Source organism: Capra hircus, chromosome 10, assembly GCF_001704415.2.
Source record: "Capra hircus breed San Clemente chromosome 10, ASM170441v1, whole genome shotgun sequence".
NCBI classification, from domain to species: domain Eukaryota; kingdom Metazoa; phylum Chordata; class Mammalia; order Artiodactyla; family Bovidae; genus Capra; species Capra hircus.
Window position 1 is genome coordinate 26,887,523 of NC_030817.1, and position 17,077 is coordinate 26,904,599.

The 17,077-nt window shown below is 35.6% G+C and overlaps 1 protein-coding gene across 1 annotated transcript in view; it reads right to left on the minus strand.

Annotated features, from left to right (window-relative positions):
• The window catches only part of SYNE2 (spectrin repeat containing nuclear envelope protein 2), a 323,992-nt gene that overhangs the window by 164,811 nt on the left and 142,104 nt on the right, over positions 1-17,077 (minus strand). The window contains 12 exon segments of the mRNA XM_018054080.1: positions 2,228-2,392; positions 3,574-3,883; positions 4,790-4,941; positions 6,010-6,301; positions 6,400-6,519; positions 7,199-7,401; positions 9,752-9,864; positions 10,397-10,568; positions 11,341-11,541; positions 12,461-12,562; positions 13,435-13,596; positions 14,234-14,392. Of these exon segments, the coding sequence (XP_017909569.1) occupies positions 2,228-2,392; positions 3,574-3,883; positions 4,790-4,941; positions 6,010-6,301; positions 6,400-6,519; positions 7,199-7,401; positions 9,752-9,864; positions 10,397-10,568; positions 11,341-11,541; positions 12,461-12,562; positions 13,435-13,596; positions 14,234-14,392 (2,151 nt within the window).

A 17,077-nucleotide genomic window follows, 5' to 3' on the forward strand; every position in this document is an offset into this window, starting at 1 on the left:
AAGATACTAGAAGACTTTATAAGATTACATTTATAAAAAGTAATGAAGAAAATGTTCACAACCCATTCCTAGAACATAGGAAATGGCCAACACATTTGTTGAGTATATATTTTGTTCAAGATACTAATTAATATATAAATAATATTAAAATCAAACACAACCAAAACACTAAATAATAAGTGCCTACTTTGTGCAAGGCTCTAAAAAGAATAACATCATTTAGTATGTGCTTATATGAATCTAGTGCTAACATTTAAAATTCAGAGCAAAGCTTAAATCAATCAAAAGGAACTCAATCAATACTTACTAAATGCTTAAATGAATGAGGCTAATTTGAGATCTCCAGATTCAAAAGGAATTTGATAAACTATAGCAGGTACAGATGTTACTACTGAAACAGAATAAGCCTAAAAGTTACTAGGTGAACTATGCTGTATTTATTACTCACTGTTCTAATGGACTACACAATAAGTATTCATTCATTCACGTGAGTAATATGGTCAAGTTTTGAAATTACATAGATGAGTAAAATATAGTCCCTTCACAATCCTATAGCCTAGTGAGAGTGACACAGAAGTAAACAGACAATTGTAATAGAGTGTGGAAAGATGTATGCTAACAGATATGCACAGGTCATTGAAACCTTTTCAGCTGGAAGAAGGGAGTTCCAGATTGCATTTTGGATAGATACAAGGTGGCCATGGGCAAATTGCACCAGCGAGGTGACAGTGCAGGCAGGGAGCCTATTCAGACATCTAACATACACAGGCATCTGTGAGATGAGGGTCTGCTCTAAAGCAGCGGTCATGGGGGTAACAACAGAGGGACCAATTGTAGAGATAACCCAGAGATGAAAGAGACAACTCTTGATGTCCCTCTAGGCTGGGCAGCCTAAGAAAGGATATCCAGGTTTCTGACCCACAGCCTAGAGAGATGGTGTAGATATCCAGAATCAGAGGAGAAGAAGCAGGCTCACTGGAAGAAGTCGGGATATGGAGAAAAGGAAGGAGATGACGAGTTATTTTCCGGACATGCTGAACCACAAATAACTATGAGACACTCAAGTACAGAAGTCTAGTGGGGTCAGAAGACCCAAGTAGTAGCCCCCACTCTGTCATTTAGCTCATCATATATAAAATGAGGAATCTGAACTTGATAGTTTCTGAGATTCCTTCCAACTATAGCTCATGTCTTATACTTTTCTCAGTATCTGAGGCACCCAAACAGGGGCTTGGACATGATGACCCTCAACATTTGTCAAATTATCACTGTTAAAAAGGGAGGTAGGATTTCCCTGGTGGTCCAGTGGTTAAGACTCTGCGTTTCCACTGCAGGGGGGCTCAGGATCAATCCCTGGTCTGGAAACTATGGTCCCGCATGCCACGTGGCCGAAAAAAGAGGGAGAGGCAGGTAGCCTTGTGACAGTGTCAAACTATTCTGAAAGGGGGGGTCTTGCTTGATTTCCAAGTTCCTAAAAAGAAGAGATCAGAAATTCCCAAACTCAAGGCACTAGTGCTTCCTGAGACTCACCCCATGCAATCTCCAAAGGACTGTGAAAGCAGCATAGAAAAGAACATGCTTTGCTATTTCCTTCCAGAGAACACTGCATTTGTTGGCTGTGCAAACAGTGAGCTTCCAAGGAATGTGTTTTGAGAATGCGGGTAAAGAGCTGCAATGCTTACTGTGTAAGGTGAGGGGTTGTTGAAGTGGTGAGGGTTGGAATTTAAAAAACTCTCCATCTGCAGAGAACTCTAAGGTAGTCCATGAGTATGAAAATAAATAAGGTGAAAATTACACAACTCCCATCCACCCGTGATGAAGACTGCAAAATTGAACCATTTCCCCTTCAGCCTTATTGCATTAGGTGCACCATTTGATCACCCAGTTATCTCCTGGAATCACTGCTCTTTTTTCTAAGACAGAGATCTCCAGCAGCTGCTGACTGGTCATGAGTGGATTTACCTCTGAGGGTCCAGAGGGCTGAGTACTGTCCAGCTCAAATTATAAATGGATTTGCTCACTAATGAAGAACATTCCCACTTTTCATGACCAGATAGGACTTTATCCAATAGTCATCTGAATAGCATTTTCAACATCTTAATTTCTTTTTCTTTTTTTATTTCTTTTCTTTCAGCATTTGAATTTCTGATCAAGGACACTAATTTGTCAAGTTGTGTTTAATATTAATTTTTTTTAATGCCTATCATTTCTGGATATTGCTTAATACCTGCAGTTTCTGCAGTTTTTCCTCAACTGCTCTTTCATCCACAGGCCTATCAGAAAAACAGACAAATTCCTTAGCGATACAGTCCAATGCAGTGTTTAGGTCTGTGACGCAAAGCTGGTAAGAGTCGTGTTCTTGAACATGACCTTCTAGTTTCTGCACAGAATCCTAAAAATAAAACATTGACAATGTATGAATTAGATCTCTGAATTATCTCACTCAGAATATAATTAAATTGTTCATAAATATTTATTTTATGAGGGTTCATCTTGAAATAGAAATAAGATCATAAATCATCCAGAGTTCTTTGGTAAAATTTTTAGTGTTGAGATATTTATTTGTTGCCCACCCCACGTTTCTTTGCCTTCATTTCACTCCCGAAAACAACTTGTCAGAGGTTTACAAAATGAAATGGCTACAAATTATATCACCAAATCACAAACATCCATAATAAAGCAGCCCCCTCAATTATCCTTCTCAGAAATGAGACTATGTGAAATCAACCTAACCTCAGATTCCTTTCCTAAGAATCAAACCCCAAAGTTGGGAAAAAGTAATCCTAACTCAAGAGCAAAACCACTTTCAAGTTCTCTTCCTGGAGTAAGAAAATAAGGTGACCACACCTGATCAGAAAAGCAGCAATTAAATAACATACAGCCAAGTGAGCATAATCTTCACCTCTGCACAACTCCTGCTATCTGTATAAGTGAGATTTCTAATCCAGGCAATCCTTACACTGAATCCAACTTTCAGTGTGCAAAGAATATAAATAATTCTCTTACGATAATACTATGCTTCATGACAAAATGACATTTTACTTCTTAATTCTTTTATTGTAGATCATGTGGAAAGACTAAAGGGAGAAACCTGATAAAGTTTGTATAGAATAATGGATACAACTATCACAATAGATGATGGATGGATGTGTGGATGGATGGATGGATGAATGCAATCATAGACTGATAGATGGATAGATGGATGCTGCATGGACAATTTTGACACTATCACTTACATAAAAATGCCTAAGGGAATTCCCTGGCAGTCCAGTGGTTAGGACTCCACATTTTCACTGCTGAGGGCCTGGAAAAAAATTTTAAACCTTCCAATCCCTGAAGAGGAGAACTTTGATGAAAGTTCTCAAGTTCATCAAGTAATACACACTACATTTCTCTAGCAAAACTGACCAAATTGATTCTTCCATTTTGTGGAGCTAGCATTTGTATCTAAAAATGATCAATTTTAAAAGCTTTAGATTTTCCAAAAGAAACAAAAAATGTTTCCATACACAAATAGTACATAATCAAGCATACTGAGGACAATCACTTAAAGTTTTATTTCGAGTATTTCACCTGCAGTTGTTGAAGAAGACTCTCATGTAGATGCTTGATTTCCAGCCACGGTTCTTCACTAAAGTTGGGATTTTTAGTGCACTCTAAGAGGTAATTTCCTTGAGATTTTAACTCCTCTAGTAAGAATGTCAAATCCTGCGCTTTCTGGAGGAACTTCTTATAAATTTTTAATTGAGCTTTCTTCTCCTGCAAACCAGGTTGCAGAGCAAAGCCCACTTCTTGTTTCTTTTTTAGTTCTGTGAGCATTAATCTCAGATCCTCCTTACTTTGCAAATACTTCTCGCCTTCTAGTAGAAGCTTTTCCTGATGGCTAAATTTTACAAAATAATTTATAAGTGAAATGACACAGCAAAACAAAACAGCATTTTGCATCATATAATACAACATGTATTATTATAAAAAGCATTAAAATAACACTACTGTACATTATTCCCAGAGACTTCTTTGGCATTGTAACATTCTACATGGCCCTAAGTTTAACTCAGAAATCAAGATAAAAGTTAGTTGCAGTATGTCTTTAAAAAACTATTGTTTCCATTATATAATTTGATCTGAGGACAAATGCTTAATAATTTAGATTTCAAATTAGTCCAGTTTTTATTATGTTTAAATATAATTATTCTATGTTTTTCTTTTTCATTTAAGTAAAACAAATAAGCATGCAGTATATCGGCCAACTAACTAGCTTCTGTTTCCTACAGCTTGATTTTAATTTTGATCTGACTGCTTCCTTATAAAAATACGAAATTTACGTTTCCACCGAACATTAAATGTATCATGATTTGATTTGATATGAAAGGAGTTAAGAATTTTCACCAGAATTATGTCCACTTAATTCAGACATTTATAAATGTTTCTCATAGCATATATATTTAAAAGCATAAATTATCCTATAGTAATGTAAACCCTGAGGTTGTCTGGGGGCAGGAGGTTTGGTACAGAAGGACTTTATTGAAGGTGGAATGATAGACAGTGTTAATTTGTTACCAATGGTGGGTTGATGCACCGGTCAAAGTAAACAGGGAGTGATGACAGCGTGTTTCATATCTGATCCAGAGAACTAGTCTGTTTCTGCCTCAACACTGTGGTTGTCCCTGACATTACTTTCTCTCCAATAGATATATTATATCTACATCCAGAAGGTAGACAAAACATACTTGTTATGGCTTCACTGTGCAATGAAAAATTAGGAAAATGGTGAAGGCATGCCCTTTACCTTAGATATGTGTTGGCCAAATGGAGTGTGTTGTCCCACTGGTTCTTGATATCAGTGAGGGTCTTTGTAACCACTGGAGCCTTGCTGCTCTCAGCCTGGCTCATGATGGCCTGTATTTTAGCATCCCCTTCAGGTTTTAGTAAAATGATTTCCTAAATTAAATAAAAATGATCTTAAAATCTCATTCATACTACTTGGGGATTACATATGATATCTTTTTACTTATAAACATCATTCAGAGAGTCTAACTGTAGGGTAGATTCCAACATTTCCCTTTCACTTTTACATATGCCCCAAGTACAAAGATATCCTTCACATTGTATAGAACTGCTTCTCAGTAAACATCTGTCACATTACCTACTCTCCTCTCCATTCTCAATTGCACTCAAAGAAATTATGTAAAAAAAAAAATCCCTGGCAAATCCTCCTTCCAACCTGCACCATTATTTATAAATAAAAAGTTGGGGTAACAACCTGAACAAGACGTCTTTATACACCTAAGAGTGGGTTTCCAGCTTTCTATAGGAAAATGCACCATGTCACAGGCCAGCTCCTGTTTCTCCAGCACAACATAATTAATTTTCATTCCCTGTACTTTGATTTTCCTCTTTTGCTCTAAACAATCAAGTTCTTCTCTTCTTGGAAACACTACTTCAGATTCACCTTCTCTAGAAAACCTTTCAGATGTGATCCCAAACAATTCTGACTACTTTTGTACGTCAAACTAACCCTTGAAACTTGACCATTATCTTCCTCCACACTTAGTATCTGATAAACCAGGAAACACTCAACCCACTCAGGATCTAATGCCCTTTAGGAACCGTACATATCCACTCTAAAATGAGCCCCTCTCCAGCCCTGACTTTCACATTGCCAATGCCTCTGACATACTGACATTCATTTGTTTAACATCCTAGCAAACTCCTACCTGCTGCAGATCTAATTTATAGTCTTTATTTCATATCTGCACTCAGGGAAGATGGATAATAACTGGGCACTGCTCTCACAAAGAGAGGATATACCTTTCCTTTCTATATGCATTAAAATAATTTTAGATCCATCACAGCCCTTCTCTTTTGTAAGCTCAGTCATCTGAATTTCTCACCCAATCCACACTGATCCTATTTTCCATTAACAAACAAATCTTTGCAATTTTCCTCTAAATCTTTTTAAAATTGGAGTTCATCCTGACCTCTGACATTTAGTTTCCACAGTTATACCTTTATTTTATGGATTCTTTCCTCAAGTGGCATTTTGCCTTCAGATGAATTCAAAACCATAAGGGATTCTTTAATCCCTGTTATCCAATGAATTACATCATGTGCAAGATCATTAAAACTCTGGTCCTCGTCAGGAGGTAACTTATCCTCTTTGTCAGTTTCACATATTTGTCTCAATAATGTCTGGTATCTATCAACCAAATGTGTTGATTCCATTACTATTTCTTCTTCCTCAGTAATCCCATATTGCTTCACAGAGTTGTTCAACTGGGCCATTGATTCGAACTGTTCCCTGCAAATTCCAAATATCATTGAAAGATTATAAGAGCCATGACGCACCTTCAGAAACCATATCCCCAAGAAACACATTTTGTGCAAGATCAGCTATACCTCTTTCTAGCTAGAGCTTGGCAAAATAGCTCGGTTTTCTCTCGTGTTCCTTCCATTTCTTTCCATATTTCTTCTTGATTAGTCAACCACTTACTCAGGTTTCTGTGGTCATTCTGGAGTCTAAAACAACACCACACATGTTGAAATATGAAATCAGCAAAAAGTGTCTATCTGAAGAAAACGCTGGCACAAATCTTGTAAGCCAACCAGGTTTTTTACATTTTTTTTATTATTCTTTATAAATAACAAATTTAGAAACAAAATTATAACATTAAAATCTGAATAATAATAGCATGTATTATAGTGGAATTCTAATAAGCCATAAATATATATCATAAGATTCCCAGGCAGCTGAGTGGTAAAGAATCCGCCTGCCGATGCAGGAGACTTGGGTTTGATCCCTGGGTTGGGAAGGTCCCCTAGAGGAGAAAATGGTAACACACTCTAGTACTCATGCCTGGAGAATTCCATGGACAGAGGAGCCTGGCGGGCTATAGTTCCTGGGGTCACAAAGAGTCGACACGACTTAGTGATGAGCATGAGCATGAGATATATCATAAACAGTAAGAAACAGAAAATATTTGCGGGCTCTCCCCTGAACCTTTGCCATAATTTGAAGAATTCTCCAAACCTCTGTATCCCCAGTGTCAAATGGGTTTGAAAGTACATATTTTATTTTTGAAATTCATGTGTATATATATCCCACTGCTAGCTGAACTGAGGCAGAGTACATATAAAGATTTTACATAAGTAAACTTTCATAGTAAGTTTACTATGAAAGATTACCTTTATTTCCTACCTCAGTAGCTGCTGCAAGCACTCATCAAGCTCCTTTGCTCGTGCCTGGCATATGGACTCCATTTTTTCTAATTCAACTTTTTGACTTACGATCCAACTATTAAGCTTCTTAACAGGTGCTTTGGGCAGATGTTTTTTCACATGATTCAGTACAGTTCCCACTTGTTGTATTTCACTGCCCCTTCCTTCAAGAGTCAAGAAATCCTTAAGAAAGACAAAAAGTGAATTATATCCTACAGGCAAGCCTCAGTAGGGTCCCTGACACCTCAGTGATACTTTTCCAAGATAGTACACAGACAAGTCATCTTCATAACTTCCTCTGTAAAAGAAGAGCTACAGAGATAAGGCTAACTCCAATGGCAAATGATCAAAAGATGATTCATATTAGTTCTAGACTGTGTGTGTACATTGGTGTTTGCATCTTACTTTCCAGGAATCACATCAAGCGAAATGATGCCACCATGTGGGTCAGTGGGAGTCAGAAAAGGAAAGCCACATTCTGTTCAACTTCTCCTAAATATTTGAGCCTTTCTGGCAACCAATATATAAAACCAGGCAGCATATTTTCTACTCAACTTTGTCAAAATCAGAATTTTATTTCAATGTCTGGGTTTCAAGGTTTGAGTATCAATTGCTGAGATCCATGGTATGAGCAAATTTAAAGAAAAGAAAAAAGTTTGAACTCTAAATGAAAAAAAGAGAAGAAAAATGATTCTGTTGATAAAGAATGGTTATCATAGAGGATCCTGCTGTGATTTATGTCAGAGAGTGTTTTGCCTATGTTCTCCTCTAGGAGTTTTATAGTTTCTGGTCTTACATTTAAATCTTTAATCCATTTTGAGTTTATTTTTGTGTATGGTGTTAGAAAGTGTTCTAGTTTCATTCTTTTACAAGTGGTTGACCAGTTTTCCCAGCACCACTTGTTAAAGAGATTGTCTTTACTCCATTGTATATTCTTGCCTCCTTTGTTGAAGATAAGGTGTCCATAGGTGTGTGGATTTATCTCTGGGCTTTCTATTTTGTTCCATTGATCTATATTTCTGTCTTTGTGCCAGTACCATACTGTCTTGATGATTGTGGCTTTGTAGTAGAGCCTGAAGTCAGGTAGGTTGATTCCTCCAGTTCCATTCTTCTTTCTCAAGATTGCTTTGGCTATTCGAGGTTTTTTTGTATTTCCATACAAATTGTGAAACTATTTGTTCTAGCTCTGTGAAAAATACCGCTGGTAGCTTGATAGGGATTGCATTGAATCTGTAGATTGCTTTGGGTAGTATACTCATTTTCACTATATTGATTCTTCTGATCCATGAACATGGTATATTTCTCCATATATTAGTGTCCTCTTTGATTTCTTTCATCAGTGTTTTATAGTTTTCTATATATAGGTCTTTAGTTTCTTTAGGTAGATATATTCCCAAGTATTCTATTCTTTTCGTTGCAATGGTGAATGGAATTGTTTCCTTAATTTCTTTTTCTACTTTCTCATTATTAGTGTATAGGAATGCAAGGGATTTCTGTGTGTTGATTTTATATCCTGCAACTTTACTATATTCATTGATTAGCTCTAGTAATTTTCTGGTGGAGTCTTTGGGGTTTTCTACGTAGAGGATCACGTCATCTGCAAACAGTGAGAGTTTTACTTCTTTTCCAATTTTATTCCTTTTATTTCTTTTTCTGCTCTGATTGCTGTGGCCAAAACTTCCAGAACTATGGCACTGAAACATGTATACTATCATGTAAGAAATGAATAACTAGTCTAGGTTTGATACAGGATACAGGATGCTTGGGGCTGGTGCACTGGGATAACCCAGAGAGATGATATGGGGAGGGTGGTGGGAGGAGGGTTCAGGGTTGGGAACTCATGTACACCTGTGGCAGATTCATGTCAATGTATGGCAAAACCAATACAGTACTGTAAAGTAACATAATAAAAAAATTTAAAAAAAAAGAATGGTTATCATCAAAGCAAGGAATATACTGGGAACATTTAATGCCATAAATAAGTTGGAGAGTATAACTTACCACCTAAAATACTTGATAATCTACCATAAAGTGATCAAGAATTGAGGGTGCCATACACATTTTAAATGCCCTATTAATGGCTCTTATCTCAAGCTACCTTCCACTCCACTCCCATCAGCAGTGTATTAAAGTTCAATTAAAATTTTTAGAAAAAATATGGCTGGGAAAAGATTCTATAAAAAGTCAAGCAATCTCTTACTGGAAATTGAGTGGAGCCAAATTGGATAAAGTCTTTATTTTTTTATCAAATATGATTTTAACACAACTGAATTAACCAGGAAACATTAAAGTTAAATAGTTTCTTAGAAAAGCTGTGAAAACTATTTTCTGTTTAAGTCACTTCCAACTTTACCCAGTAAACATAGAGTGTCAAAATATTTGAGAAAAGGTCAGATTTTTTTTGTAAATATTACCTTTATGTAGGGAAATTACTAAGTCAAAATAACTATTATCCTATCTACTTATATACAGTTCTGCCTCCAGTATTTTAATTTTGATAAATTTTGAATGAAATTTATGTATGTCTTCTTACAGAAAGTTTTTGTAGTTTTTGTTCCACACACTTTTTTGTTTCTGATGGTTCAAAACACTCCTTAAGGCTCATTTTAATGCTGCCAAACCAGTCATTAAAGTTCTTGCACTGATCTGTAGGAAAAAAACAAAGGAAGCTGTATTTATTCAAAGACAGCGTCACCTACCTTGTTAAATTAAGAGATTCTGAAACTTGCTCCCCATGCCATAGATACAAGTCACTGTGAAATGATAACAAACTAAAACCTAATTTTGAGGGTTAAAAGAACCTATACAGTAATTGTGGCATATTTTCTATACCAAACCTCCTTTCCAATCATACAAGACACACACAGAAACCTACAGGGCAGCCTGCTCACAGGCATGTCCCCAGACTCTGACCACAGTGAGTAGGTCAAACACTAGGACCCAGGTGCCTCTCCTTCATGAAATAAAGATCTGGGACTTGAACAAAAGGTATGTCTTTTATAATAAGCATATATCAGTGAGTGTTTGCTCCCAAAAGATTTATCTGACTATTATTTCCTTAAATAGGCTCTGTGCAACCATCATCTCTAAATGAAGCTTAGATTAATTAGCCCTTGTGTTCACAGTACCTATTCACTTTTCAATATCCCCAGAAACAGTAAGGAAGCATTGCACTCACCATTCAGCAACTTAGAAAAGTGATCTTGCAAAACACTTTTTTTGGTATTAAATAAATCACTGACACTTTCATATTGCTTTTTTAATTCAGAGAGTTCAGGAGTCAGACAACCTATTTGATTCTCAAGTAATATCATATTGTGCTTCTGCTGTAGAATTTGTTGTTGAATCTCCTAAATATATAAACAAACAACCAATACTTAAAACGGGCTCAGTTTATACACAGAATATTAGGTATCCATTGTTTCTATTAAAACCTAGATAATTTTTTACTGGGTGAATCTGCTTTCTCTTAGATAATAAATGTATGTGTTTAGTCACTCAGTTGAGTCTGACTTTCGTGACCCCATGAACTATAGCCTACTAGGCTCCTCTGTCCATGGGATTCTCCAGACAGGAAGCCATTCCCTTCTCCAGGGGATCTTCCCAACCCAGGGACTGAACCAAGGTCTCCTACGTTGTAGTCAGATTCTTTACCATCTGAGCCAGCAGGGGAGCCCCAATAAATGTATTTTACAGTTTCACCTTTTAACTAGAGAAGGAAATGGCAACCCACTCCAGTGTTCCTGCCTGAAAAATTCAATGGACAGAGGACCCTGGTGAACTACAGGCCATGGGATCAGAAAGTCAGGCACAACTCAGCAACTTTCACTAACTCACTCACCTTTTAATTCCTTTGTGGGCAATAATTATTTGATATTTAATATGGACTACAGCCCACCAGGGTCCTCTGTCCATGGTATTCTTCAGGCAAGAATACTGGAGAGGGTTGCCATTTCCTTCTCCAGTTAAAAAGTGAAACATACACAAATTGTTTTTCTGACTATTCTCCCCACGCTTTCATTTTTAAAAATAATTATTTGTATTAATTTCAAAAGGATAAGACCACCAGAAATAAGTGTGAAAATAAATCTGAGCCACAGAAGAGAAGTAGCTAGGAAGTACCTCTAGTTTAGTAAAGATCTCCAAGCTGTCGGAAGGTGACAAGGCATTTAAGAGAGACTCAGTCATTCCAATCTGGGTCTTGGCCTGGTCGAGATCCTCCCTTAGCTCGGCTGTGCTGCCACTGATTGCACCACAGTTGGATCCCCCTGTTAAACGCATTTTCACATGTTCTATCTTGTTCAAAATAGAAGACTCCATCACCTGAAATTATGAAACACGTGAAGTACTGTCATGGATTTGATTTACCTAGATTTTAAGACAACTACATTGCTGAAGAATGAGTTGAAACTTTGTTCATTTCAATGTGAAATCACCTCTCTCTTTCTGATTTTTCCCTTGTTCTACATGATGATACAACAGTTTAAATATTGCTGTTAAAAAAAAGTAACATGAAAAACTGAAATTGATATTCTAATTTTTTTCTAAGAGAGGAATGGAATTCTTCCCCTTGAAACAAGTTTTATTTAGCATACCATGGTGCTTATTGGAAAATAATATTAAAACATATATAAAAAAGTAAATGGCTAGCATTTACTGTTTATTATGTACACAGAATCATGGTAAGTATTTTATATACAAAATTCAGGCTTGAGAAGGATAAGCAAATTGCCCAAGACCACAAAGGTAGAGCAAGGCCTTCCCCCAGAAAGTCTGACCCCAGAGCTCATGTTCAAGCACTTTTGCATTTTTATTTAAGTAAAAGTATAACAAATCTCTCCATACAACAGAAAATCACAATTGGGGCAATCTCTCTGTTTCCCTGTCTAGCAGCTAATAAATCTGGAATCACTGAGCCATATTACTCCATCCTATGCCCAAGAACACTTATGAGGAAACCCTTGTTACTTTTCATGGGAGCACAGTAACATCTCCCCTTCCACACAAAAGGTCCATGAAATAAGTGAACTGAGAATAAAACAATGCAAAAAATTACTCATTCTAAATTGGAACAAATATAAAAAATTATGCTGTTAAAAATTTCATTGGACACGAACAAAGGTGAATCAAATAATGACCCTGTTTTATTTTAGGTTTAAGTTATAGAATTCTGGTTTATAAATATTACTATAGAGGATAGAGAGCATTTTTAATTGCAACTTTTAAACAAAAATTCTCTTACCTGTAATTCAAGAGGTATTTCACTGCTTTGAAGCAGGAATTGTATTTTAGCCACTCTTTTAGAAAATTCTGAAGGTTTTTGTTCATGGACTTGTAACTCTTCCTAAAACGCACAATGCCAATAGAAAATATATTTTTATTTTATACCTTATTTTCTGGTACCTGTGATTGCTACTGAAAATATTTACCAACTAAAAGAGCTTTGAATTTTCACCAATCACTTGATTTTTGACAGAGTCCCGGGAGATACAAAACTAAGTGTCTTCATGAGTCAGGCATATGTTATAACTGAGTGAAACACTCTGGCAATAACACATCTGGAATGTGTTTCCCAAAAGTATAAAAATGGATATGTGAACTTAAAAGTGAATAAAGTGATCAAAATTAGAGAAAAAAAGATTTAAAGCATCAGACTTGGTATATTGTAAAGTCATCATGCATTCATACATACATTTTTATATTACATTGAACCACACATAACTGCACGACTCTCTTCCTCTCAGCCCATCCATGTGCCTATATACTTTTTTCTTAATAAAGAGACAGCTACCTGTTTCACTATTTTATGTCTCCTTGTTGAAATTCTTTTCCAAAAAACCCAAGAGCAGAGTGTAGCTTCTAGTCACTAGTTGCTGGTGGTCTAATAATTAAGATACAGCGCTCTCACTACTATAGCACAGGTTCATTCCTAGCCAGAGAACTAAGATCCTGCTTCAAGCTGACACACACTTGACCCATCCCCGAGGTCACTTCTATCTATGAACCTCCAGGTTGTCTATGAACCCACATTAATACCTACTAACATCTTCCTGGATTACCACAAAGAAGACAATGGAATGCAGGTCTCCTTTGAGGAATAATGAAAGAAATAAAGGGTTTCTTTGTGCTTTCTCTATCCCTCTTCAAGAAAGCAAACTTGATAGTAAAATGCCAATCTCTATAAAAAGGATATATGTTCTATTTCTGTCCAATTACCTTCAGTTTTTCTGTTTCCTCTTCAGTCAGCTGATGTAATTCCAATTTTCGAAGGACCTTTTCAGTCCACTCATCAATTTCATTTTTTAAGTAAAAAAGTTTGTCCCATAAAGCTAGAGCTCGACCAAGATTTTCATAATAGTCCTCTGTCTTCTCATTTATCTACCATAATTTAAAAATAAAAATAATACATTGAATGGTGAAAAGTATAAGAACCACTGTTTCAAACACAACTTTAAGATAAAATTTTAGACTACCTTTACTTGCTAAATTATTTGCTTTATTTATCAACAAAAATTTTACTTTAATATACCATATAGTTCATTATTCTACAAAAAATAACTTAGGTGATTTGCTGCAGTTTATAAGCAACTAAAAGAAATAGTATTCCTCATTTTTAAACCACAATAATAAAAGAAGCTTTCAAAAATCCAGCTCAAAATATACAAATTCTTAATTTGTAATTCATAAACTATCATTACTACTCAACCAAAAATTAGTAAATAAATACAAAGCTGAACATCAATAACTTGCATGGATGAGTAATATATTAACTAGTTTATTTTAAATAAGTTGAGTATGTACTTGTAGATCTAAAAGAGTATAGACCCATTTCTTAGTAGTACCTAACCCTGGGGTAAAGTTAAATCCTAAGTCATAAATTTTATATTATTTGAACATTTTTTTATAATAAGCACTTTTGAATTTTGTCATTAGATAAAAACATTAAAGATGCAAAAGAAAAGATCAATTTAATCGGTATAAAGCAGAATTTCTAGTCAATCAAATTATCACTTACATCAAGCCATCTATCCACAATAATATTAGCTTCTTTCTCAAAAGGAGGCTCTTCAAAGGTTCTCATTTTATTTAGATGAAACTGCAGATTTTTGCAGATCTGGTTAATCTTGTCTACAACTTCTAAGTGTTCATTAAATTCTTCTTTAACAACTTCAATCTGTAAAAATGATATGAAATATGTTTTGATATACTGACACAAACTGGTAAGACTTATTGTTCCACTTTCTCAATGAAAAATTATTAGAATCCTAAACTTCTGGTTTAATAATAATCCTACAGCCTTGTCCCACTCTGCATGATGAAATATTTATAATAGTCTAAAACTATGTTTCTAGTCGAATGAAATTATATTCTATCAAAAAAGTCACCTCTATTCAGTGGTATGAAAAATGACAGCTCCTAGACTGCTCCAATAGGAACCATTTTTGTGATTTTGAAGAACCTAAGTGCTCATCTGATTAAAATAGACAAAAGCGCTGAAACATTGATAATATGACTTCTAGTGTAATCTTTCATGATTTTAACTCCCACATAAATTCTAACTTATAAGGTGAAACACTATCAAAAGGCCAAGGATTTTAAACTACAAAATAAAATTTGAGTGTTGAGTAATGCAATTCTAACGTTTCCACTCAATTTACTAAGCTTATACAAGCATCTTTAATGATTATATAAAATTTGAAAATAGTGATTTCTCATGAATAAAAAACTAAAAATTATATCCCCATGGGGGACAGGCCTTCCATTTCTGGGAATATGCAGTGAACATAAATTTTCCTTACTCCCATTAAGTACAACTAAAAACCCTGGACATCACCTACAAAACCGACTTAAGAAAACTAAAAAGTGAGGAGATCAAGGAGGGAGAATGGCTGGGGGTATCAGCTCCTGAAGCCAGCCTGGTGACGAGTTCCCTGACTTTTCCTTTTCCCTTGCATATCCCAGAGTGTGTGCTGTAGAAGTCAGAACCTGGCAATAGCCACATGTACAGACCAAAAAAGCCTTTTCTCTTCAACCAAAGAACCAGGAATAGGACAACACAGTAAAACAGAAACCTTTTAGGAAATATCCGCTGGAGCAAAATACCTTAGAAAACACATGGCCCTAACCCCCTCCTGTACCAGCAAAGCTCAAGTGTAGAACCTAAATCACCACCATCTCCAGGTAGTAACAGGAGCCCCACTCTCCCCCAGTCAGGAAAAAGAAGGCCAAGAAGAGCTCAGACTTTCATTCCTGCTGAGCAGTGACATACACACACACTCACTCATGATGTCAGGGACGGCTACATAAGGAGCTGTAAGGAGGACCCAGGGAGGTAGCAGTGGAGACCTTGTGGAAAGTGAGAGGGCCCACCCTCAACCAGTAACAAGGAAGCCTCTATCTTGGGTGCCATGAAATTGTCTTTATTTGTGGAAAAAATGATTATCTATGTCAGAGAGCCCAAGGAATCTACAAAAACAACCCTAGGACTGATATGTTGGTTCAGAAAGGTCACAGGATACAAGATAAACATATAAAAATAGAGTGTATTTCTCAGTTGTAATATATAGTGAAATTGTATGTAACTTTGTTTTGTATTTTCCAAGTCTCCTGTAAATGTGTTATCATACTTTCATAATTTAAAAAAGAAAAAAAGGGAAAAAATACAAAACTCAGGGATAAAGACATGCACAATATTCAGAGAAAACTTGAATTCAAAAGGATACATGCATCCCAATATTCATTGCAGCACTATTTACAATAGCCAAGACATAGAAGCAGCCTAAATGTCCATCAGCAGAGGAATGGATTAAGAAGATGTGGTACCTATATCCAATGGAATATTACTCAGCCATAAAAAATGAAATAATGCCACCTGCAGCAACAAGATGGACCTAGAAATTATCATATAAGTGAAGTAAGCCAAACAGAAAAAGACAAATCTCATATGATATTACTTGTATGTGGAATCTAAAAAAAAAAAATGATACAAACGAAATTATGTACAAGACAGAAACAGACTCATAGACATAGAGGACAAATTTAGGGTTACCAAAGGGGAAGGGGAATAGGGAGGGATAGATTAGGCGTCAGGGATTAGCAGATACACACTACTGTATAGCATAACAAATACAGATAACCAACAAGGTCCTACTGTACAGCACAGGGAACTATACTCAACATCTTACAATAACCTATAATGGAAAACAATCTGAAAAAAATTTAAAATCTACTGTATTTCTTTATACTAACAATGGACACACGGACACTAAAATTTTTAACATAATATCATCCACAATCACTCAAAAATAAAATAGGTGTAAATCTAACAAAACATATACAGTGATTATATGCTGAAAACTATAAAATACCAATTAAAAAAATCAAAGAAATCGCTTCTCGGCCTTTTGGCTAAGATCAAGTGTAAAAAATCAAAGAAGATCTAGATAAATGCAGACACATTTATGGATCAGAAGACAACATAGTAAAAATATCAATTTTCCTGAAACTGATGGACAAGTTTAATACAATTATTATCAAATCCTAGTAGCATTTTTTTGTAGATATAGACAGGATTATTCTAAAATTTATATGGAATAATAAGGGAACTATAATAGCTAAGATATTTGAAAAAAAGAAAAAAGTGGGAAGTTTACTTGATTTTAAAACTTATCATGTAGGAACAGTAATAAAGATTATATCAATTGGCAGAGGGACAGACACACAGATCAATAGATCAAAGTGGACCCAACAAATAACTGATTTCTCATAAGATGAAAAAGCAATTTAAGGGAGAAATGGGACTCTTCTCAACATATGGTGCTGGAGCAACTGGACATTTACAAACAAAAACAGGAACCTT